General features: G+C 44.7%; 1 protein-coding gene across 1 annotated transcript in view; it reads right to left on the bottom strand.

Moving 5' to 3' along the window:
* Nucleotides 1-26,431, bottom strand: part of CFAP251 (cilia and flagella associated protein 251) — a 159,903-nt gene that overhangs the window by 107,880 nt on the left and 25,592 nt on the right. Inside the window, exons 3-7 of the mRNA XM_077293132.1 lie at nucleotides 6,498-6,782; nucleotides 6,170-6,310; nucleotides 4,390-4,499; nucleotides 1,685-1,793; nucleotides 1,529-1,609 (exon numbers count right to left, since the gene is read on the bottom strand). Of these exons, the coding sequence (XP_077149247.1) occupies nucleotides 1,529-1,609; nucleotides 1,685-1,793; nucleotides 4,390-4,499; nucleotides 6,170-6,310; nucleotides 6,498-6,782 (726 nt within the window). The remainder of the gene's footprint in view (nucleotides 1-1,528; nucleotides 1,610-1,684; nucleotides 1,794-4,389; nucleotides 4,500-6,169; nucleotides 6,311-6,497; nucleotides 6,783-26,431) is intronic.

The raw sequence follows: 26,431 nt of genomic DNA, 5'->3' as shown, positions 1-26,431 counted from the left end.
GTGGGCGCGCATGTCTGCATACTGTGTGTGCATACATGTCTGTATACTGTGTGCGCGCGCATGTCTGTATACTGTGTGTGTGGACGCGCATGTCTGCATACTGTGTGTGCGCGCGCGCGCATGTCTGTATACTGTGTGTGTGGGAGTGTGTCTGTATACTGGGTGCATGTCTGCGTACTATGTGTGTGGGCGCGCATGTCTGCATACTGGGTGTGCGCGCATGTCTGCGTACTGTGTGCGCGCGCATGTCTGCGTACTGTGTGCGCGCGCATGTCTGCATACTGGGTGCGCGCGCATGTCTGCATACTGTGTGCGCACGCATGTCTGCATACTGGGTGCGCGCGCATGTCTGCATACTGGGTGCGCGCGCATGTCTGCATACTGGGTGCGCGCGCATGTCTGCATACTGGGTGCGTGCGTGCGCATGTCTGTATACTGTGTGTGCGCGCGCATGTCCGTATACTGTTATACTGTGTGTGAGCGTGCATGTCCACTTACTGTATGTGCGTGCATGTCTGCATATCACAAATCAAAGAAAAAGTGTATGCATAAAAAAGGGGATCACCAAGAGAATTTTTTATGAAGTGTTATATAAGAATGCTTTTTATTGAAAACCACCACATACAAAAACCATTAAAAACATTTAAAAAATACACAACTGATTACAATCAAAAGAGTATGGGTCATACAAATGATGTGTACAATACACCAGAGTCCTACATGCCATAATATTTGATAGTTAGCAAACCTCTAAATAGTAGCCCGATGCAAAGATTTGCAGGTAAGAATAAATAAATGCAGGCTGGTAGCAATCCCAAAATATATACAAAATATACCTACTGCTATCATATAGTAAGTTTTAGATATTCAAACCATCCTATTGTGAGAGGGTTATATGAAACCAGTCAGCTGCAAGGACCTCATTAAGAATAGATTTAAATTAATGAAGCTAACATGTAATGTGTAAACCGCTGACACATAAGCAACATAATACCCTTATCACAATTACCAGATAATAATTTAGACCCATATGGGTATAATGGTCCATAAAAAGTGCAAAAAAAGGCAAAATGAGGCATAAAGATAGAAAGAATGCCACTTGAGATATCAATGAACCAGTAAGACCAAATACTTTACCCTATTCTAAGGTCATGGTCGCCCCCCATGGGGCAGAACAGTCAGGCAGAGTAGGTGCTAGACCCACGCGTATCGACACAACAGGGTGTCAGTCTCAAGGTCAGATCATGTCTGCATATGTGAAGGATGAAGGGGCAGGCTGGGCCCTGTGTTGTATACCTATATTTCTCCACCGTATCTATGCATCATGAATTGTGGTATGTGTTAAAGGGGCCCACTGAGACTCTTCCGCTCGGGGCCCACGAAAACCTGGAGCCGGCCCTGCCTCTCACTGCTCGCTACTATAGCAATGCCAAAAAATGTCACTGTAGACTTCAGACTCTGTATCGCCCTGCCAAAAAACAATGGGCGGTCATTAAAAATAACATGCAATATCAGGTGTATATCTTACCTGAAGGCCAAACTGTGCATTCAGCTCGGATGTACAAATGGGAGTTTCAGAACCCGTTGTCCAATCCCATATACAGACTTTCTAAGAGTGAAAAGCAGAAGAATGAATGAATGGACAATGGCTTACTGACACTACAACAGAACAATGAATTTATACCTGAACAGTGCCCCCTCCTATAGTTGCCAAGTACTTGGCGTTCTGCGACATAGCTATGGCAATTACTCCCTGATGAGGATGACTTTGAAATATGGTGTGAACAGGAATTCTGGAAATGAATACAATTAACATTTTGTATTAGTATGTAGGAAAAGTACACAACCATGAACTGATCTTGTTACATAAATATTATGCAAAACAAAAAATTAACGTTTCACTCTGTAGTGATCAGGCATGTAAATATGAAATATGATTAGCATTTCTGCTCTAAATAATAAGAAAAAAATTGAGATACTTAGCACATAATTTGGCCTATTCATGCAAGCCCATAAGCCAACGACAAGGCGATCTCTGGTTTTGCTGGGAACCTATCTAGTATGAACACCTCTTGTGCTAAAGACTGAATTTATGGGTAGGTAGGATCCTGCTGCAATTAAAAAAACTGCCACAGACTGGAGGGTGGAGTGCTTGGTCAGAGCACTCAAGCTGCTGGGCTTGCATGAATTGGTGAAAGGGATTGTTGGGGGATTTTCATCCAATCTTCCTTGGAAAATTCTTCCAGTTCTGTAAGATTCCTGGATCAGTTTGTATGCACCACTATTTTGAGGTCTAGCCACACATTTCCAATGATGTTCCGATCAGGAGACTGTGAGGGCCACTGTAAAACCTTCGGCTTGCAACTTTTGAGGTAATCTATTGTGGATTTTGAGGAGCGTTTAGGATGATTATCTATTTGTAGAAGCCATCCTCTTTTCCACTTCAGCTTTATTACAGTTGGTGTTATGTTTGCTTAAGAATTTGTTGAAATTTAATTGAATCCATTCTTACACCTACCTGTGAAATGTTCCCTGTGCCATTGGCTGCAACACAACCCCAAAGCGCAATTGATCCACCCTCGTGCATAATGGTTTACAAGATATTCTTTTCCTGAAATTCTGTGCCCTTTTTTCTCCACACATACCTTCAATAATTGTGGCCAAAGATTTGTATTTTAACTTCATTGGTCTACAGGGCTGGTTTCCAAAATGCATCGGGCTTGTTTAGATCTTCTTTTGCATACTTCTGAATTTTATGGTGAGGATGGAGGAGAGGTTTTCTTCTGATGACTCTTCCATGAAGGACAAATTTGTGCAGGTCTATCTGAATAGTAGAACAATATACCACAACTCTAGAGTCTGCTAAATGTTTCTGAAGGTCTTTTGCAGTCAAGCGGGGATTCTGATTTGCCTCTCTAGTAGTGATGAGCGAGTATACTCGTTGCTCGGATTTTCCCGAGCACGCTCGGGTGGTCTCCAAGTATTTATGACTGCTCGGAGATTTAGTTTTCCTTGCCGCAGCTGGATGATTTACGGCTACTAGACAGCTTGATTACATGTTGGGGTTGCCTGGTTGCTAGCAAACCCGAGCAATGAGTATATTCGCTTATCACTACTCTCTAGCAATCCTATGAGCAGCTCTCACTGTAATTTTACTTGGTCTTCCAGACCTTATCTTGTTCTCCACAGTTAACTGTCATTTCTTAATTACAATTTGAACTGAGGAAAGGGCAACTTGAAAACGCTTTGCTGTCTTCTTATAGCCTTCTCCTGCTTTGTGGGCCTCCACTATTTTCATTTTCAGAGTGCTAGGCAGCTGCTTAGAAGAACCGATGGCTGCTGCTTTTGGCATAAGGTTAGAGGAGGCTGGGTTTTTATAAAGTTGTGAAATTTGCATCCCCTGGCCTTTCATAACGATGATAGTGAACAAGCCATAACTCTAACAGGCTAATTAAGGTCTCAAACCTTGATCAAAGTTATCTGAGCCCACAAATCTCTAAGGGTGCCAAAATTTTGCATTGGACCATTTTCCTTTTCTGCAATTTTTTAAATGTAAAAAAATTACAATATATATATTTTTGCCTAAATACAAAGGAAATGTGTCATCTTTAACTTTAGGCCTTTTAGAGATCTTTTCATCTTCAACTTGCTTAACTGTTCACAATAAAAGTAATTTTGACCAGGGGTGCCCAAACTTATACAATCCACTGTAGTTTTTCTGATTCGCTAGGTCTCTTTTCTCGCGCCGGCATTAAAGTATCCATGGTTACGACCACTAGCAACTAGCTGTCACTACATCAGTGGTTGTAACCATGGATACCTAAGGTCCTACAATGCCTACACATGAGGAAAGAGCAAATCGGCAAAACTATACTACATTTCTAATTGGAGGTATTTTTTAATATTACTATTAAACCAACTACATATTGGGATAGGATCCTGGAGATGGGAATACCCATTTAACCATCATAAAAGAAAGTGTTTTAAAATGTAGAATATACTTTCTCTAGCAAGTCACCACGGTTTTAACACTGATCATTGTAGTTCAATATCAACCATTGTGTTTACTTGCGGGAATGAAAATCTGTTCTGGTCACACAGGTGCGCGGCTCGTTACAGTCCCAGAACTCTCGTGTAACGAACCATGCACCTGTGTGACCAGGAAGCAAACAATAAGGGTTCCAAAAAAGATTCCACCGCATGACAACAAGCAGCTGCCTAGAAAACTGTGGGGAATTAATACCCAAAGCATATTACCATTCATTGTAGAGGTACAATATTGTCTTACATAATTAGAAAAAAATAAGAAATTTTACAAATGCGCTGCATGAATTCAGTTATTATAATATTTCATAACAATCAGGATGTGTTCACAAGAGCTTCACTTACCCTGAAAATGAATCCCAGACAATGATGAGACTTTCTGGCCCTTGATCGCCTGTAACAATCCATCGGCGGTCCTCACTAACACACAAGCAGGAAATGCAGCTACAGTGACCCTAGAGGGAAAAACGGATAAGAATACCTATCTAGAGACAATCACAGACTTTATTCCATCATTCAATACAAGGAAAGTATTCCTTAAAAGAAAAATTATATAGGAAAATAATAATAAAGTAATATGAGAAATGACCTTATTTTTGCCAAATGGCTGTGTTCGCACAGTGCAGTCTTGCATACCTTTGTGAATGCGGCGTCATGATTTCAGTTATGTGGCGGATAAGTAAACAAACATGGAGCTTTTTCCATGCAAAAAAAAAACCTACCTGTCTGAAAATTAGTGCAGTTGTATTTGATCAAGGTGGATAACAGAGAAAATACAGACTCTGGGTATGACCCCTTTTTTCCCATATGCTTCTCTATAGGGTTTTAAATCGAATATATTTTTTTCTAGCCTTAAAGGAACTTATCATGTGAAAAACACTATTAACCTGAAGATATGGGGTTAATCTGCAAATTAAAAGCGTTCAGAAGCCATGCAGACGTTGCACTGAAAGCCCGGCTACTGGGAGGAAATGATCTTTATTCCTCCTAGCAGCCTCCGGCTTTCAGTCATGGAGGCGTGGCTTCAGTCACAGCTCAATACGTAGTGAGCAGCGGCTGTAACCACACCCCAGCAATGACTGACAGCCAGCTCTACAGGGCATCAGTATAGAGCCAGCTATCAGCAGTGAAAAAAAACCCCACAATGTTTTGCAGTACCAGAAAAGTGAATAAAGATTCTGATGTGTCATGCACACGCTGCTTCTTTTTTCATTGCAGATTTGAAGCAGTTTCAAATCTTCAACATGTCAATTCTTTCAGCGTTTTTCACCCATTCAAATGAATGTAAAAAAAAAAATGCATCCAAAACGTGGCAAAAAGGTGAGCATCTTAAGCCGCAATTTTCCCACCAACACTCCAATATTTTCATGGATTTTTCTGCAGCAAATTCTGAACGTCTGCACTTAATCTTAGGATATGTCCCCACAATGCACTTCACAGTAAAATCTGCAGTGATGTATATCCCAAAAAAATACAGACAAAAAGTCTGTTGTGTTTTCACTACTCGCCCTTAAAACATTAAAAAGAAATGTGTAAAGAACGCCTAAAATTAAGAGTATAACAAAAATAAATATAAGATATGATATAGGAAAGGATAGGAAAACATCAGGAACTGTCCAGCTATATTCTAAATTATTTAGTCAATTACCCGAATTTCTAACATGTTGTAAAGGGTCACAGTGTTTGGCTGCAGCTGGTGTTACAAAATAGCAATAAAATATTTATAAGCCGATGTAGCGTCCATATTTGGATGATAGGAAAATATCAGATGTTCTGGCTTCACAGCAATTCTCATTTCCATAAGGGAGTTTACAAACTGCAATATTTTATTACAAATCCTCAGTCCGCACAGTAGGCACGGAGCATATGGGAGAATTGTCAGAGCATATGGTACAAGCAAGGAGCAGGCATGAGTTGATTATTAGAGATAAATGCCCTATTAGTTGGGGAAGCAGAAGACAAAGATGCAGAAAATATTATTATATTTGGAGTAGGGACAAAATTCTCAGCATTCGGCAATAACAATATACAAATGGATCATTTAGAGGACAAGACTACAGATACAGAAATTAGGTTATTCATTCCAATCGTCCAGAAACTATTGCATAAAATATCCTTCTCTTACCTGAAGGTGGCGCTGCAGGTTCAAAGTGAAGTCATGGATCACAGCGGTGTGAGCGCACACGTACACTGCCACTTGGTGCTCTTCATCATGAAGATTGTATATTGGGATCTTGCTATTCATTCCGAAACACCATGCTAAATTCTGCACAAAGCAAAGCAGCCGTTAGTGCATGTATGCATCCTATAAGTAAAGGGGGTGGCAAATCTAAAACGTACTGTACAGCCTTAGGGGCAGATGCAGGGAACCATGGATAATCCATCACCAGTCTCGCCCTAGCAATGGCCATACAGGGGTATTAACAAGAAAACCTGCCGTTCTCATCACTCACAAGAGGTTTATCTGCAGAGACTGAGTTTTCATCTTCAAAGGCGGTCCTTGGCGTGGCGGTGTAGACTAGCGAGTCTTCAGCCGCTGGGACCTCTACGATGGCTTTATCTTCTGCATCTTCTTTCTCATTCAGGTCATCAAATACTGAGATACGATTATTTCCTTCACTTGACCATTGGCTCTCTGTGATATTAGGGTCCGATACTTCACGCGACTCCTGCACAGGATTTTTATCATCTGATGCATCTTTTTCTTGTTCTGAAGTCTCTTCATCTGTAACCTCTGTCTATCAAAATTTAGCAAAGAAACAATGACAACAGTAAAAAAAAAATACAGGCCGATCTCTGTTCAATGTCCCTTATGTGCCTAGTAAAATAAAGGCTCATTCACACATCAGTTTTTCAAGTAGGAGTGTTATCTGTCGGCAGGGCCGGTTTTAGGCAAAGTTGGGCCCTAGGCAAAAGTTTAAAATGGGGCCCCAAAAGCTAACATATTGCACATCACACAGATGCATTTCGGTTGTATTTACATGCCCTGAGTTCAGGCCGCTAAATGAGTGTGATCGACAATACTGTCCTCCATATTACTATAATACTATATGGAGGACTGAGGAGTGTATTATACACTACCCATAGTCCTCCATATAGTACAATACACTCCTCATAGTCCTCCATATATTAAAATACACTGCTCAGTCCTCCATGTAGTATAATACACTCCTCATAGTGCTCCATATAATATTATACACTCCTCAGTCCTCCATATCGTATAATACACTCCTCAGTCCTCCATATAGTATAATACACTCCTCAGTCCGCAGCACTGTGGCTCAGTGGTTAGCACTGCAGACTTGCTGGAGTCTGGGTTCAAATCCCACCAAGGACAACATCTGCAAAGAATTTGTGTGCTCTCCCCGTGTTTGCGTGGGTTTCCTCCAGGTACTCCGGTTTCCTCCCACATTCCAAAGACATACTGATAGGGAATTTAGATTGTGAGCCCCATCAGGGACAGCGATGATAATGTGTGCAAACTGTAAAAGCGCTGCAGAATATGTTAGCGCTATATAAAAATAAAGATTATTATTATAAGAATACACTCCTCAGTCCTCCATATAGTATAATACACTCCTCAGTCCTCCATATAGTATAATACACTCCTCAGTCCTCCATATAGTATAATACACTGCTTAGTCCTCCATATAGAATAATACACTCCTCACAGTGCTCCATATAGTATAATGCACCGCCATAGTCATCCATGTAGTACAATTCACTTCCCATAGTATAATGCACCCCATAGTTCTTCATATAGTATGATGTATTCCCCATAGTCCTCGATACAGTATAATGCAGCCCACATATAATATAATGCTGCCACCCCACAGAGTATAATGCAGTCACCCCACAGAATATAATATAGCCCCATGAATATAAAACAACCCCGCCGTACAATATAATGTAACCTCCCATAGAATATAATGCAGCCCCTCCACAGAATAAATGGTAGCCCCCTCATAGAGTATAATGCAGCCCCTTATAGAATATAATGTAGCCCCTCCATACAATACAATGTAGCCCTCCTCATATAGTATAATGTAGCCCCCATAGAATATAATGTAGCCCCCTCATAGAGTATAACGAAGCCCACATACAATATAAACTAGCCCCCATAGACTATAAAGCAGCCCCCCATAAAATATAATGTAGCCCCCTCATAGTATGATGCAATCACCCCTCATAGAATATAATACATTTAATACATAGAATAAATGTATGTAATACATAGAATATAATGTAGCCCCCATAGAATATAATACAGCCCAACTCCCCATAGAATATAATGTTGCCCCATAAGAGTATGATGCAATCCTCCCCCCATAGAATATAATGTAACCCCCATAGAATATAATATAGCCCACCTCCCCATAGAATATAATGAAGCCCCATCAAAGGGTATGATGCAATCCTCATCCATAGAATCTAATACAGCCCTCCCCCATAGAATCTAATACAGCCCTCCCCCATAGAATATAATGTAACCCCCATAGAATCTAATACAGCCCTCCCCCATAGACTATAATACAGCCCTCCCCACAGAATATAATGTAACCCCCATAGAATATAATACAGCCCTCCCCCATAGAATAGAATATAGCCCTCCCCTATAGAATATAATACAGCCCTCACCCATAGAATATAATACAGCCCTCCCCAATAGAATCTAATACAGCCCTCCCCCATAGAATATAATACAGCCCTCCCCCATGCAATATGTAACCCCCATAGAATATAATACAGCCCTCCCCATAGAATATAATGTAACCCCCATAGAATATAATACAGCCCTCCCCCATAGAATATAATGTAACCCCCATAGAATCTAATACAGCCCTCCCCCATAGAATCTAATACAGCCCTCCCCATAGAATATAATATAGCCAATCCCACCCCCACCCCCCGCCGAGAATGGTGCCCCCACAGTCCATTGATATATCAAATAAAAAAAACACACAATCCTCACCTCTACTCGTGCCCCGCGCTGTTCCTGGCTCCGGTCTCAGCAGCTGCAGTCTGCCCGGGACACAGCAGGTACGCGATGATGTGACGTCATCTCGCACCTGCAGTGTCAGAGGGGAATGATGGGAGAGGGAGCGTCAGCTGATGCTCTCTCCTCCATAATTGCTTTGAACTATGACGCCAGTATAGTTCAATGCGGCGGCGGTGGTGGTGGGGAGTTGGCGCTGGCTGCAGGAGACTGGCTGGGGGCCCCTGGGGGAGCGTGGGCCCTAGGCAGCTGCCTGGTCTGCCTGCCGCTAACGCCAGCCCTATCTGTCGGAACAAACTCAGAAATAAAAGTCCATGGGTCTGTGATGAAAAAAATCGGAAGGCACTCAGCTGCCATCCATATGGGGCCCGTGTTTTTCACTAACTGATTTGAGAAGGTAGAGAATTTTTCTTTCATTGAAAAAAAACTGATGAAACTCTGATAAAAATCACTGATGAAACTGTCCGTTTTTCTCATACGTAAAAAGAAAATGACATCTGAATGAGGCCTAGTAAAAAAAAAAAATCATACAGTACGTACCTCCCGGACCGGAGTAGCTCCTTTCCTCCAAGCATCTGACTGAGCTCTGAAGGCTGCAATCAATTAGTGGCAACTGACTGGTTTTAGCGACCTTTGACTTACATTTACCTTAGATGAGGGGTCACAAGTCAAGTCCACATCTTCCCACCCTCACCCCACCCTCCGCACATGATGATTGATTTAATCAGCCATCATGAGTCTAATAGCCACGGGTAGAGCGAGTGTGGACTTAACACACGCTGGCCAGAAGAGCGTCATTCATCCCACTTATCAGCTCCTCTGTCACACAATCAAAGGGCGCCGAGGGGCTGTCATGACAGCCGGAGGTCTGCTGATGATCCCTGTGCCTGTCATTATGATCCTCCTGTGAAGATCATAGAAGATCATAGAAGATCTTGATGATTGCAATGGCAAGTCCCTTAAGAGTACAATTAAATGCTGTAAAAAGTGAGGAAAAAAGTTTTTAGAATGAGAAAAAAAATAAAAACACAAGTTTAAATCACATCTTCTTTTGCACCTTTAAAAATATCAAACACAAGAATTAATTTTTTTTGACCGCTGCAACGCTAGCAATAAAATGGAATAACACTAAAATGGTAACAATAAAAGCATCAGCTCTGGGCCCCCGAAAATAAGCCCTCACACAGTCCCATATCTCAAAAAATTTAAGTGTTACGGGTCTCGGAAAATGGCGTCATAAGCCACATTTTCTTTTCTTACAAATTTCCAATTATTTTTTTCACCACTTAAATAAAAAATAAATAAATAAATAAATAAATATATATATATATATATATATATATATATATATATATATATATATATATATATATATATATACACACATATATGTTTGGCATCTGCGCACTCGTACTGACCTGGGGAATCATATTGCCAGGTCAATTGTACCATATAGTGAATGTGGTAAATAAGAAACCTCCCAAAAAATTGTGGAATTGCAAAAATAAGTATAACTCATCCCGCAATAAACAAGCCCTCATACGGCTAAAGAAATGGAAAAAATAAAAAAGTTATAGCTATTGGAATAAGGGGAGGAAAAAACGAAAGCGCAAAACGGAAAAGCGCAAGGTCACGAATGGGTTCAACAATGTCACAAGATCACCAGATCACAGTGCTCGGGGCAAGGCGTGGTGCCGCTCCAGTTTGTAATTATGTTTTTTTTTTTACCTTGATCATGGACTGCTTCTTAACTTTTTAGTTCCCAGTAGCTTCTTTCTTTCATTCATCCCTTTCACAACACATAAGGGTATGTGTCCACGGTCAGTAAACGCTGCTTGTTTGACGCTGCGCAGAGCTGCAGCGTCAAACACGCAGCGTCCAGATGTTCCAGCATAGTGGAGGGGATTTTATGAAATCCCGTGTCCACTATGCGTGGAAACACGCATCCGACTTCCCTGCGACTCCGGACATGCTGCGCGTCTTTTCAGATCACAGCATGTCTGTGCTACCTGCGGCGATGCTGCGTCGCCGCAAGTAATATCAAAGGGCGCTATGCGAGGGTGCGATGATCCCGGATGTGTACAGTTAACACATCCAGCATCATCGCGTCCCAGAAAGGGGGCGGGGCTTCGCCGCTCCGGCGATACCGCCGGCCATCCTGACCGTGGACACGTACCCCCAGGGTACCCTATGGGTATGTGTCCACGTTCAGGATTGCATCAGGATTTGGTCAGGATTTTTCATCAGTATTTGTAAGCCAAAACCAGGAGTGGGTGATAAATGCAAAAGTGGAGCATATGTTTCTGTTATACTTTTCCTCTAATTGTTCCACTCCTGGTTTTGGCTTACAAATACTGATGCAAAATCCTGACCAAATCCTGATGCAATCCTGAACGTGGACACATACCCTATGTGTCCACGTTCAGGTTTGCTTCAGGCTTTGGTCAGTATTTTATGCAGGTAAAATCCTGACCAATAATGCACCTGAGGTCACTGGCAGGTCACCTGCGGTGTTCCTGCGTGTTTTGCTCATAGTAGCAACATGCTGCGTTCTGAAAAAACACACCGCATGTGCGTTTTTGCGGGAAAAACGCATGTGTTTTTTAATGCACAGTGGAGACGGGATTTCATTAAATCCCCTCCACTATGCTGTAACATCTGGACGCTGCGTTTTTGACGCTGCGGCTCGACGCTGCGTCAAGAACGCAGCGTTTCCTGAACGTGGACACGTACCCTTAGGCTATGTCTCCATGTTCAGGATGGCCGGCGGTATCGCCGCAGCGGCGAAGCCGCTCGGCGCTAAGCCCCGCCCCCTTTCTGGGACGCGATCATGCCGGATGTGTTAACTCTTCACATCCGGGATGATCGCTCTGTCCCATAGGGCCCTGTGATATGCCTTGCGGGGACGCTGCGTCCCCGCAAGGTGTATGGACATGCTGCGATCTGAGAAGACGCGCAGCATCCCCACACGCCCGCGCCAACCAGTCTGGGCGCGAGAGTGACAATTAAACATAGATTACATACTCATCATTACTTGTCATTTTGTTCCCCGAAGCCAGTGTCATCTGTAAAAAAGCTTAAAATAACAAACAACCAATATACTCCCTGTCCGCAGAAATCCACGAGTGTCCCACGACGATCTCCCGTGGAGAACGGCAGCATCAGCTGATGCGACCGCTCTCCAGGGGCTCCAGGAACACAATGAGGAAGGTATCCTTCCGCACTGTATTCCTCCGCCGCTGTAAAAAAAAATAGTCCCTAGTCTCACTTATGGCATTGCTGTGTGAGAAATTTTTCCCACACAGCAATTGCCATAAAGTGAGACTTTGAACTATAGTAACCTCAGTGATGCACTGCAGGAGCCATTGTCTCCTGTCAGTGTGTCACTGAAGGTCCTATAGAGCAGTGACATCACCCGATGTCACTGTTCTATAGGGGAGATAGTCGTGGGACATTCGTTATTAATTGGACTGCGGCGGACAGGTAGTATACGTTTTATTATTTTACATTTTTTCCAGGTGCTGAAGTATGGTAAGTATGGTTAAATGAAGAATATTAAAATACTTTTTTCCTAATGTGTGTGTGTTTTATTAACCCTTTATTACTATTGGATTAATAATGGATAGGCGTCTTATTGACGCCTCTCAGTTATTAACCCGGCTTAATGTCACCTTACAATAGCAAAGTGACATTAACCCCTTATTCCCTCATATCCCACCGCTACACGGGAGTGGGAAGAGAGGGGCTAAGTGCCGGAATTGGCGCATCTTACAGATGCGCCATTTCTGGGGTGGCTGCGGACTGGTATTTGCAGCCGGGGGGGCAATATCCATGGCCCCTCTCTAGGCTATGAATATCAGCCCGCAGCAGTCTGCGTAGCCTTTCTGGCTATAAAATATAGGGGGACCCCACGTCATTTTTTTTGGGGGGGTCCCCCTAGTTTCCTAGCCAGTAAAGGCTACGCAGACAGCTGCGGGCTGTTATTCATAGCAGTCTACAAATATTGGCCCTTGGCCGTCGGCTTTCCCCCACTGGCGCAGAAAATTGTGCCGTTTTTTTCAGCTTTTTTTTTTTTTAATTAGATGCTCATTAAGGCCTCTTTCACACTTGCGCCGGTACGGGTCCGTCGCTATGCGAGGGGCCGACGTACGTTGTGAAATTTGTGCACGACATGGGCAGCGGATGCAGTTTTTCAACGCATCCGCTGCCCATTCTGAAGTCCGGGGAGGATGGGGCGGAGTTTCGGCCGCATATGCGTGGTAGAAAATGGTAGACGCAACGGACAAAAAAAACGTTAACTTGAACGTTTTTTTCGTGCCGACGGTCCGCCAAAACACGACGGATCCGTTGCACGATCCGTCGCTAACACAAGTCTATGGGTAAAAAACGCATCCTACGAGCACATTTGCAGGATCTGTTTTTTTCCGCCGGATCCGTTTTTTTCAACCGGATCCGTTTTTTTTCGCCAGATCTGTTTTTTTCAACTGGATCCGTTTTCTTCTGCCGGGTCTGTTTTTTTCACCGGATCCGTTTTTTCATGAACGTTTTCATTCAATTCATGCACATTTTCCGTTTATTTATTTATTTCCAAAAACAGCATCAAAACCTGCCTCAAAAACTGCATCAAAAACCGCACCAAAAACTGCATCAAAACCTGCACAAAAAAACCACCAAAAACTGCATCAAAAACTGCACCAAAAAGTGCATTAAAAAATCGCATCAAAAACAGCATAAAAAAACGCACCAAAAGCTGCATCAAAACTGCACCAAAAACTGCATCAAAAACAGCACCAAAAACCTGCATCAAAACTGCACCAAAAATTGCATCAAAAACCGCATAAAAAAAAACGCATCAAAACCTGCACCAAAAACTGCATCAAAAACCACACCAAAAACCGCACCAAAAACTGCAGTTTTTGGTGCAGGTTTTGATGCAGTTTTTGGTGCAGTTTTGATGCAGGTTTTTGATGCGGGTGTGGTTTTTGATGCAGTTTTTGGTGCAGTTTTGATGCAGTTTTTGGTGCGTTTTTTTAGGCTGTGTGCACACGATGCAGGTTTAGTGCAGATTTAGTGCAGATCTGCAGCGTTTTTTTCTGCTGCAGAAACGTTGCAGATCTGCACTGTGATTTACAGTACAATGTAAATCAATGTGAAAAAAAAGCTGTGCACATGGTGCAGAAAAACTGCAGATTTCAAAGAAGTGCGTTTCTGCACCCCTCCATGATAAAAATCTGCAGCGGTAAAATGTGCACAAAAACTGCATCAAATCTGCACAAAAACTGCATCAAATCTGCACTTGCGTTTTCTGCCAGGAGATGCAGATTTAGTGCAGAAAATTCTGCACCACATTTCCTACGTGTGCACATAGACTTAGGGTATGTGCACACGCTGCGGATTTTGCTGCGGATCCGCAGCGGATTTGACGCTGCGGATCCGCAGCAGTTTTCCCAAAGTTTACAGCACCATGTAAACCTATGGGAAAAAAAACCCGCTGTGCACATGCTGCGGAAAATTCAGCGCGGAAACGCAGCGGATTATTTTCCGCAGCATGTCACTTCTTTCTGCGGATTCCGCACCAATAGGAAAGTGCAGTTGAAAAACCGCAGAGGAATCCGCAGAAAAAAACGCGATAAAATCTGCAGTGAAAACCGCAGTGATTTAGCACTGCGGATTTTCCAAATCCGCTGCGGAAAGATCCGCAGCAGAATCCGCAACGTGTGCACATACCCTTATGCTGTTTTTTATGCAGTTTTTGGTGCAGGTTTTTGGTGCAGTTTTTGATGCAGGTTTTTGGTGCGGTTTTTGATGCAGTTTTTGGTGCGGTTTTTGATGCAGTTTTTGGTGCAGTTTTTGATGCAGGGTTTGATGCAGTTTTTGGAAATAAATAAATAAATAAACGGAAAATGTGCATGAATTGAATGGAAACATTCATGAAAAAACGGATGCGGCAGAAAAAACGGATTCGGTTGAAAAAAACGGATCTGGCGAAAATAGGGATCCGGCGAAATAAAACGGATCCGGTTGAAAAATATGAATCCGGTTGAAAAAAACGGATCCGACGGAAAAAAACGGATCCTGCAAATGTGCTCGCAGGATGCGTTTTTTACCCATAGACTTGTGTTAGCGACGGATGGCCACACGTCGTGTCCGTCGTGCAGCGGATCCGTCATGTTTTGGCAGACCGTCGGCACGAAAAAACGTTCAAGTTAACGTTTTCTTGTCCATTGCGTCCGCTATTTTCTACCACGCATGCGCGGCCGAAACTCCGCCCCATCCTCCCCGGACTTCAGAATGGCAGTGGATGCGTTGAAAAACTGCATCCACTGCCCACGTCGTGCACAAATTTCACAACGTGCAATTTTCTGCGCCAGAGGGGGAAAGCCGACGTCGGGGGCCAATATTTGTAGCCTGCTATGAATATCAGCCCGCAGCTGTCTGCGTAGCCTTTATTAGCTAGTAAAATAGGGGGACCCCCCCAAAAAATGACGTGGGGTCCCCCTATATTTTATAGCCAGAAAGGCTACGCAGACAGCTGCGGGCTGATATTCATAGCCTAGAGAGGGGCCAATTGTTATTGGCACCCCCCGGCTACAAATACCAGTCCGCAGCTGCCCCAGAAATGGCGCATCTGTAGGAGGCGCCAAATCCGGCACTTAGCCCCTCTCTTCCCACTCCCGTGTAGCGGTGGGATATGGGGTAATAAGGGGTTAATGTCACCTTGCTATTGTAATGGTGAGTATGTACTCTATGTTATATGTACTGTATGTACTGTATGAATGTATTATATGTAGTATGTATGTATGTATGTATGTATGTATGTAGTATGTATGTAGTATCTATGTATGTATGCTGTTATGGACCTGGTGGTTAGGAGCACCCGGAATTACCTGATGAGTAAACTAGTAATCGGAACAAGCTCTGGGAAAGTGGGAACTCTGCTGACCGCAAACCCTACTCGTATCACACAAACTAGAAATAGCCGTGGAGCGTACCTAACTCTCCCTAGACGCCTCTTCACAGCCTAAGAGCTAACTACCCCTAAAGATAGAAATAGAAGCCTAACCTTGCCTCAGAGAAATTCCCCAAAGGTAAAGGCAGCCCCCCACATATATTGACTGTGAGTTAAGAGGAAAGTCACAAACACAGGAATGAAACAGGTTTTAGCAAAGGAGGCCAGACTTCACTAAAATAGTCAGAGGATAGCAAAGGGAACTTATGCGGTCAGCACAAAAAACTACAAAAACCACGCAGAGTAAGCAAAAAGACTCCCCACACCGACTCACGGTGTGGAGGTGCCACTCTGCACCCCACAGCTTCCAGCTAGCAAGGGAATATCATGATAGCAAGCTGGACTGGAAATTAGCAGTACTAAGAAATATATTCAGGAAGCAGTAACAACAAATGAACTAGCAAAGACTTAGCTTCTGCTGGAGTAGACAGGTCCTCAGAGAAGTCCAAGAGAGATCTGAACCAATACTGAAACATTGACAGCTGGCATCAAGTAACGATCTGAGTGGAGTTAAATAGAGAAGCCAGCAAGCAATAAACGAGAGCAGCTGACAAAGCCAACCTCAGTGACCAGCAGTTCCGCTCAAAGCCACCAGAGGGAGCCCAAGAGCAGAACTAACCAAAGTACCATTCATGACCACAGGAGGGAGTCCGAGAACGGAATTCACAACAGTACCCCCCCTTGAGGAGGGGTCACCGAACCCTCACCAGGGCCCCCAGGCCGATCAGGATGAGCCAAATGAAAGGCACGAACTAAATCAGCAGCGTGGACATCGGAGGCAACAACCCAGGAATTATCCTCCTGACCATAGCCCTTCCACTTAACCAGGTACTGAAGCTTCCGTCTCGAAATACGAGAATCCAAAATTTTTTCCACCACATACTCCAACTCCCCCTCAACCAACACCGGAGCAGGAGGATCAACAGAGGGAACCATAGGCGCCACGTACCTCCGCAACAACGACCTATGGAACACATTATGGATGGTAAAAGAAGCTGGAAGGACCAAACGAAATGACACAGGGTTGAGAATTTCAGAAATCTTATAAGGACCAATGAAACGAGGCTTAAACTTAGGAGAAGAAACCTTCATAGGAACATAACGAGAAGACAACCAAACCAAATCCCCAACACGAAGTCGAGGACCAACACAACGACGGCGGTTAGCGAAACGTTGAGCCTTCTCCTGGGACAACGTCAGATTGTCCACTACGTGAGTCCAAATTTGCTGCAACCTGTCCACCACAGAATCCACACCAGGACAGTCAGAAGGCTCAACCTGCCCCGAAGAAAAACGAGGATGAAAACCAGAATTGCAGAAAAAAGGCGAAACCAAAGTAGCCGAACTAGCCCGATTATTAAGGGCGAACTCAGCCAATGGCAAGAAGGTCACCCAATCATCCTGATCAGCAGAAACAAAGCATCTCAGATAGGTTTCCAAAGTCTAGTTGGTTCGTTCGGTTTGGCCATTTGTTTGAGGATGGAAAGCCGAAGAAAAAGACAAATCAATGCCCATCTTAGCACAAAAGGACCGCCAAAACCTAGATACAAACTGGGAACCTCTGTCTGACACAATGTTCTCCGGAATGCCATGCAAACGAACCACATGTTGAAAAAACAATGGCACCAAATCAGAGGAGGAAGGTAATTTAGGCAAGGGTACCAAATGGACCATCTTAGAAAAGCGATCACAAACCACCCAGATGACAGACATCCTTTGAGAGACAGGAAGATCTGAAATAAAATCCATGGAAACATGCGTCCAAGGCCTCTTCGGGACTGGCAAGGGCAAAAGCAACCCACTGGCACGAGAACAGCAGGGCTCAGCCCGAGCACAAGTCCCACAGGACTGCACAAAAGAACGCACATCCCGTGACAAGGAAGGCCACCAAAAGGACCTAGCCACCAAATCTCTGGTCCCAAAAATCCCAGGATGACCAGCCAACACTGAGCAATGAACCTCAGAAATAACTCTGCTAGTCCATCTATCAGGGACAAACAGTTTCTCTGCTGGACAACAGTCAGGTCTATCAGCCTGAAACTCCTGCAGCACCCGCCGCAAATCAGGGGAGATGGCAGACAGAATTACCCCCTCTTTGAGGATACCAGCCGGCTCAGGGACTCCCGGAGAATCAGGCACAAAACTCCTAGAAAGGGCATCCGCCTTCACATTCTTAGAACCTGGAAGGTATGAGACCACAAAATCGAAACGGGAGAAAAACAGCGACCATCGAGCCTGTCTAGGATTCAACCGCTTGGCAGACTCGAGATAAGTCAGATTTTTGTGATCCGTCAAGACCACCACGCGGTGCTTGGCTCCCTCAAGCCAATGTCGCCACTCCTCGAATGCCCACTTCATAGCCAGCAGCTCCCGATTGCCAACATCATAATTATGCTCAGCAGGCGAAAACTTTCTAGAAAAGAAGGCACATGGCTTCATCACAGAGCCATCAGAACTTCTTTGAGACAAAACAGCCCCTGCTCCAATCTCAGAAGCATCAACCTCGACCTGAAAAGGGAGCGAAACATCTGGCTGACGCAACACAGGGTCCGAAGAAAAACGGCGTTTCAGCTCCTGAAAAGCCTCAACGGCCGCAGAGGACCAATTCACCACATCAGCACCTTTCTTTGTCAAATCAGTCAAAGGTTTAACCACACTAGAAAAATTAGCGATGAAGCGACGGTAAAAATTAGCAAAGCCCAGGAATTTCTGGAGGCTCTTCACAGATGTAGGTTGAGTCCAATCATAAATGGCCTGAACTTTAACAGGGTCCATCTCGATAGTGGAAGGGGAAAAAATGAAGCCCAAAAAGGAAACCTTCTGAACTCCGAAGAGACATTTAGACCCCTTCACAAACAAGGAATTAGCACGAAGGACCTGGAATACCATTCTGACCTGATTCACATGAGACTCCCAATCCTCCGAAAAGACCAAAATATCATCCAAATATACAATCATGAATCTATCCAGATACTTTCGGAAGATGTCATGCATAAAGGACTGAAACACAGATGGAGCATTTGAAAGCCCGAATGGCATTACCAGGTACTCAAAATGGCCCTCGGGCGTATTCAGGGCCGTATTTGCCACTAGGCACTTGAGGGCACGTGCCTAGGGCGGGGACACTGCAGGGGGCGGCACCTGAGCAAGTTTAAAAAAAAAAAAAAATTTTCTACTGTTTAGGTACATCAGGGGCTCTGCAAATGCAATGTGACGCCCGCAGACCATTCCATCAAAGTCTGCATTTCAAATGTCACTACTTCCCTTCCGAGCCCTGACGTGTGCCCAAACAGTGGTTTACCCCCACATATGGGGTATCAGCGTACTCACAACAAACTGGGCAACAAATATTGGGGTCCAAATTCTCCTGTTACCCTTGTGAAAATAAAAAATTGCTTGCTAAAACATCTTTTTTGAGGAAAGAAAAATGATTTTTTATTTTCACGGCTCTGCGTTGTAAACTTCTGTGAAGCACTTGGGGGTTGAACGTGCTCACCACACATCTAGATAAGTTCCTTGGGGGGTCTAGTTTCCAAAATGGGGTCACTTGTGGGGGGTTTCTACTGTTTAGGCATATCAGGGGCTCTGCAAACGCAACCTGACGCCCGCAGAGCATTCCATCAAAGTCTGCATTTCAAAACGTCACTACTTCCCTTCCGAACCCCGACGTGTGCCAAAACAGTGGTTTACCCCCACATATGGGGTATCAGCGTACTCACAACAAACTGGGCAACAAATATTGGGGTCCAAATTCTCCTGTTACCCTTGTGAAAATAAAAAATTGCTTGCTAAAACATCTTTTTTGAGGAAAGAAAAATGATTTTTTATTTTCACGGCTCTGCGTTGTAAACTTCTGTGAAGCACTTGGGGGTTGAACGTGCTCACCACACATCTAGATAAGTTCCTTGGGGGGTCTAGTTTCCAAAATGGGGTCACTTGTGGGGGGTTTCTACTGTTTAGGCATATCAGGGGCTCTGCAAACGCAACCTGACGCCCGCAGAGCATTCCATCAAAGTCTGCATTTCAAAACGTCACTACTTCCCTTCCGAACCCCGACGTGTGCCAAAACAGTGGTTTACCCCCACATATGGGGTATCAGCGTACTCAGGAGAAACTGGACAACAACTTTTGGGGTCCAATTTCTCCTGTTACCCTTGGGAAAATTAAAAATTGTGGGCTAAAAAATCATTTTTGAGAAAAGAAAAATTATTTTTTATTTTCATGGCTCTGCGTTATAAACTTCTGTGAAGCACTTGGGGGTTCAAAGTGCTCACCACACATCTAGATTAGTTCCTTGGGAGGTCTAGTTTCCAAAATGGGGTCACTTGTGCGGGAGCTCCAATGTTTAGGCACACAGGGGCTCTCCAAACGCGACATGGTGTCCGCTAATGATTGGAGCTAATTTTCCATTCAAAAAGCCAAATGGCATGCCTTCCCTTCCGAGCCCTGCCGTGCGCCCAAACAGTGGTTTACCCCCACATATGGGGTATCATCGTACTCAGAACAAACTGGACAAAAACATTTGGGGTCCAATTTCTCCTATTACCCTTGGGAAAATAAAAAATTATGGGCTAAAAAAAATTTTTTTTTTTTTTTAACCCCTTCCCGACCCATGACGCCACATAGGCGTCATGAAAACCCGTGCCAATCCGACCCATGACGCCTATGTGGCGTCATGGAATGATCGCGTCCCTGCAGATCGGGTGAAGGGGTTAACTCCTATTTTACCCGATCTGCAGGGAGAGGGGGAGTGGTACTTCAGCCCAGGGGGGGTGGCTTCACCCCCCCGTGGCTACGATCGCTCTGATTGGCTGTTGAAAGTGAAACTGCCAATGAGAGCGATTTGTAATATTTCACCTAAAAAACTGGTGAAATATTACAATCCAGCCATGGCCGATGCTGCAATATCATCGGCCATGGCTGGAAACACTAATGTGACCCCCCCCACCCCACCGATCGCCCCCCCAGTGCTCCGTTATAGGGTCCGGTCCCCTCCGTCCGCCTGCCGGCTCCCCCGTCCTGCTGTCCGCTCCCCCGTCCTCCTGCCCGCTCCCCCCCTGCTCCTATGTCACCCCCCCGTGCTCCGACGCCCCCCCCGTGCCCCGATCTCTCCCCCCTTATACTTACCGAGGCTCCCGGTCCCCGTCCGCCTCCATCATGGGCGCCGCCATCTTCCAAAATGGCGGGCGCATGCTCAGTGCGCCCGCCGGCCGGCAGATTCATTAGAGGTACATTTTGATCGCTGTGGTAGGTTCTATCACAGCGATCAAAATAAAAAAATAATAAATAAACCCCCCCCTTTATCACCCCCATAGGTAGGGACAATAATAAAATAAAGAAAATATTTTTTTTTCTTTTTCCACTAGGGTTAGGGTTAGAACTAGGGTTAGAACTAGGGGTAGGGTTAGGGGTAGGGTTAGGGTTACGGGTAGGGTTAGGGTTAGGGGTAGGGTTATGGCATGTGCACACAGAGCGGATCGGCCGCGGATCCGCAGCGGATCGGCCGCGGATCCGCAGCGGATCGGCCGCGGATCCGCAGCGGATCGGCAGCGGATCGGCAGCGGATCCGCCGCGGATCGGCCGCGGATCCGCAGCGGATCGGCAGCGGATCGGCAGCGGATCCGCAGCGGATCGGCAGCGGATCGGCCGCGGATCCGCAGCGGATCCGCAGCGGATTGGCCGCGGATCCGCAGCGGATTGGCAGCGGATTGGCCGCGGATCCGCAGCGGATTGGCCGCTGCGAATTCGAAGCAGTTTTCCATCAGGTTTACAGTACCATGTACACCTAAGGAAAACCAAATCCGCTGTGCCCATGGTGCGGAAAATTCCGTGCAGAAACGCTGCGTTGTATTTTCCGCAGCATGTCAATTCTTTGTGCGGATTCCGCAGCGTTTTACACCTGTTCCTCAATAGGAATCCGCAGGTGAAATCTGCACAAAAAAACACTGGAAATCTGCTGTAAATCCGCAGGTAAAACGCAGTGCCTTTTACCTGCAGATTTTTCAAAAATCATGAGGAAAAATCTCACACGAATCCGCAACGTGGGCACATAGCCTTAGGGTTAGGGTTGGAATTAGAGTTAGGGTTGGAATTAGGGCTAGGGTTTGAAATAGGGTTAAGATTAGGCTTGTGGTTAGGGTTACGGATAGGGTTAGGGGTGTGTTGGGGTTACAGTTGTGGTTAGGGTTGGGATTAGGGTTACGGTTGGGATTAGGGTTAGGATTAGGGTTGGAATTAGGGTTACGGGTGTGTTGCGGTTAGGGTTGTGGTTAGGGGTGTGTTGGGGTTAAGGTTGTGATTAGGGTTATGGCTACAGTTGGGATTAGGATTAGGGGTGTGTTGGGGTTAGTGTTGAAGTTAGAATTGAGGGGTTTCCACTGTTTAGGCACATCAGGGGTCTCCAAACGCAACATGGCGCCACCATTGATTCCAGCCAATCTTGCGTTCAAAAAGTCAAATGGTGCTCCCGCCCTTCCAAGCCCCGACGTGCGCCCAAACAGTGGTTTACCCCCACATTTGGGGTACCAGCGTACTCAGGACAAACTGGGCAACAACTGCTGGGGTCTAATTTCTCCTGTTACCCTTGCAAAAATAAAAAATTACTTGCTAAAACATAATTTTTGAGGAAAGAACAATTATTTTTTATTTTCACGGCTCTGCGTTATAAACTTCTGTGAAGCACTTGGGGGTTGAAAGTGCTCACCACACATCTAGATAAGTTCCTTCGGGGGTCTAGTTTCCAAAATGGGGTCACTTGTGGGGTGTTTCTACTGTTTAGGTACATCAGGGGCTCTGCAAATGCAATGTGACGCCCGCAGACCATTCCATCAAAGTCTGCATTTCAAATGTCACTACTTCCCTTCCGAGCCCTGACGTGTGCCCAAACAGTGGTTTACCCCCACATATGGGGTATCAGCGTACTCACAACAAACTGGGCAACAAATATTGGGGTCCAAATTCTCCTGTTACCCTTGTGAAAATAAAAAATTGCTTGCTAAAACATCTTTTTTGAGGAAAGAAAAATGATTTTTTATTTTCACGGCTCTGCGTTGTAAACTTCTGTGAAGCACTTGGGGGTTGAACGTGCTCACCACACATCTAGATAAGTTCCTTGGGGGGTCTAGTTTCCAAAATGGGGTCACTTGTGGGGGGTTTCTACTGTTTAGGCATATCAGGGGCTCTGCAAACGCAACCTGACGCCCGCAGAGCATTCCATCAAAGTCTGCATTTCAAAACGTCACTACTTCCCTTCCGAACCCCGACGTGTGCCAAAACAGTGGTTTACCCCCACATATGGGGTATCAGCGTACTCACAACAAACTGGGCAACAAATATTGGGGTCCAAATTCTCCTGTTACCCTTGTGAAAATAAAAAATTGCTTGCTAAAACATCTTTTTTGAGGAAAGAAAAATGATTTTTTATTTTCACGGCTCTGCGTTGTAAACTTCTGTGAAGCACTTGGGGGTTGAACGTGCTCACCACACATCTAGATAAGTTCCTTGGGGGGTCTAGTTTCCAAAATGGGGTCACTTGTGGGGGGTTTCTACTGTTTAGGCATATCAGGGGCTCTGCAAACGCAACCTGACGCCCGCAGAGCATTCCATCAAAGTCTGCATTTCAAAACGTCACTACTTCCCTTCCGAACCCCGACGTGTGCCAAAACAGTGGTTTACCCCCACATATGGGGTATCAGCGTACTCAGGAGAAACTGGACAACAACTTTTGGGGTCCAATTTCTCCTGTTACCCTTGGGAAAATAAAAAATTGTGGGCTAAAAAAATCATTTTTGAGAAAAGAAAAATTATTTTTTATTTTCATGGCTCTGCGTTATAAACTTCTGTGAAGCACTTGGGGGTTCAAAGTGCTCACCACACATCTAGATTAGTTCCTTGGGAGGTCTAGTTTCCAAAATGGGGTCACTTGTGCGGGAGCTCCAATGTTTAGGCACACAGGGGCTCTCCAAACGCGACATGGTGTCCGCTAATGATTGGAGCTAATTTTCCATTCAAAAAGCCAAATGGCATGCCTTCCCTTCCGAGCCCTGCCGTGCGCCCAAACAGTGGTTTACCCCCACATATGGGGTATCATCGTACTCAGAACAAACTGGACAAAAACATTTGGGGTCCAATTTCTCCTATTACCCTTGGGAAAATAAAAAATTCTGGGCTAAAAATCATTTTTGAGGAAAGAAAAATTATTTTTTTATTTTCACGGCTTTGCGTTATAAACTTCTGTGAAGCACCTGGGGGTTATAAGTGCTCACTATGCATCTAGATAAGTTTTTTAGGGGGTCTAGTTTCCAAAATGGGGTCACTTGTAGGGGAGCTCCAATGTTTAGGCACACAGGGGCTCTCCAAACGCGACATGGTGTCCGCTAACGATTGGAGCTAATTTTCCATTCAAAAAGTCAAATGGCACGCCTCCCCTTCCGAGCCTTGCCGTGCACCCAAACAGTGGTTTACCCCCACATATGAGGTATCGGCATACTCAGGAGAAATTGCCCAACAAATTTTAGGATCCATTTTATCCTGTTGCCCATGTGAAAATGAAAGAATTGAGGCTAAAAGAAATTTTGTGTGAAAAAAAAGTACTTTTTCATTTTTGCGGATCAATTTGTGAAGCACCTGGGGGTTTAAAGTGCTCACTATGCCTCTGGATGAGTTCCTTGGGGGGTCTAGTTTCCAAAATGGGGTCACTTGTGGAGGAGCTCCAATGTTTAGGCACACAGGAGCTTTCCAAACGCGACATGGTGTCCGCTAACGATGGAGATAATTTTCCATTCAAAAAGTCAAATGGCGCTCCTTCCCTTCCGAGCCTTACCATGTGCCCAAACAGTGGTTTACCCCCACATGTGAGGTATTGGTGTACTCAGGAGAAATTGCCCAACAAAATTTAGGATCCATTTTATCCTGTTGCCCATGTGAAAATGAAAAAATTGAGGCTAAAATAATTTTTTTGTGAAAAAAAAGTACTTTTTCATTTTTACGGATCAATTTGTGAAGCACCTGGGGGTTTAAAGTGCTCACTATGCTTCTAGATAAGTTCCTTGGGGGGTCTAGTTACCAAAATGGGGTCACTTGTGGGGGAGCTCCAATGTTTAGGCACACAGGGGCTCTCCAAACGCGACATGGTGTCCGCTAAAGATTGGAGCCAATTTTTCATTAAAAAAGTCAAATGGCGCTCCTTCCCTTCCGAGCCCTGCCGTGCGCCCAAATAGTGGTTTACCCCCACATATGAGGTATCAGCGTACTCAGGACAAATTGGACAACAACGTCCCTGGTCCAGTTTCTCCTTTTACCCTTGGGAAAATAAAAAAATTGTTGCTAAAAGATCATTTTTGTGACTAAAAAGTTAAATGTTCATTTTTTACTTCCATGTTGCTTCTGCTGCTGTGAAACACCTGAAGGGTTAATAAACTTCTTGAATGTGGTTTTGAGCACCTTGAGGGGTGCAGTTTTTAGAATGGTGTCACTTTTGGGTATTTTCAGCCATATAGAACCCTCAAAATGACTTCAAATGTGAGGTGGTCCCTAAAAAAAATGGTTTTGTAAATTTTGTTGTAAAAATGAGAAATCACTGGTCAAATTTTAACCCTTATAACTTCCTAGCAAAAAAAAAAATTGTTTCCAAAATTGTGCTGATGTAAAGTAGACATGTGGGAAACGTTATTTATTAACTATTTTGTGTCACATAACTCTCTGGTTTAACAGAATAAAAATTCAAAATGTGAAAATTGCGAAATTTTCAAATTTTTTGCCACATTTCCGTTTTTTTCACAAAGAAACTCAAAAATTATCGACCTAAATTTACCACTAACATGAAGCCCAATATGTCACGAAAAAACAATCTCAGAATCGCTAGGATCCGTTGAAGCGTTCCTGAGTTATTACCTCATAAAGGGACACTGGTCAGAATTGCAAAAAACGGCAAGGTCATTAAGGCCAAAATAGGCTGGGTCATGAAGGGGTTAAAGTCCGGGGTCGCCCCGCTCACCCACCTCAGTCCCGGCGGCTGCGGGGGGAGGGGGTCTCGGGCGCAGGGCTGCCATCAGGGATTTGCTGCCCTGACTACTGTATGGGGCAGAAATGGGTGCTGTACCTTTAAGCAGCAGCAGGCCCAAGTGCATCATGGTCCTGACGCCGGTCATGTGACACGCTGCGCGCTCTTCTTAATGTAGGAGCACTGGAGCAGACTGCAGAGAAGCAGGTCATGTTTGTGGGAGAAGATAATGAAGTCGGCGGTGAGCAGGGAGAGGAGGCGGGCAGTGTGTGAGGACTCAGAGGAAGCTGCAGAGAGGAGTGAGGTGCGAGAGGAGACGGGAGTCTGCTGATGTGAGAGAGGAGAGGGGAGGCTGGAAAGGAGATCTGGAGAGGAGAGGCTG

The sequence above is a fragment of the Ranitomeya variabilis genome, chromosome 1 (genome assembly GCF_051348905.1).
Source record: "Ranitomeya variabilis isolate aRanVar5 chromosome 1, aRanVar5.hap1, whole genome shotgun sequence".
In the NCBI taxonomy this organism is placed as follows: Eukaryota; Metazoa; Chordata; class Amphibia; order Anura; family Dendrobatidae; genus Ranitomeya; species Ranitomeya variabilis.
Note: the sequence above shows the minus strand (reverse complement) of the source record. Positions and strands in the feature narration are given on the sequence as shown.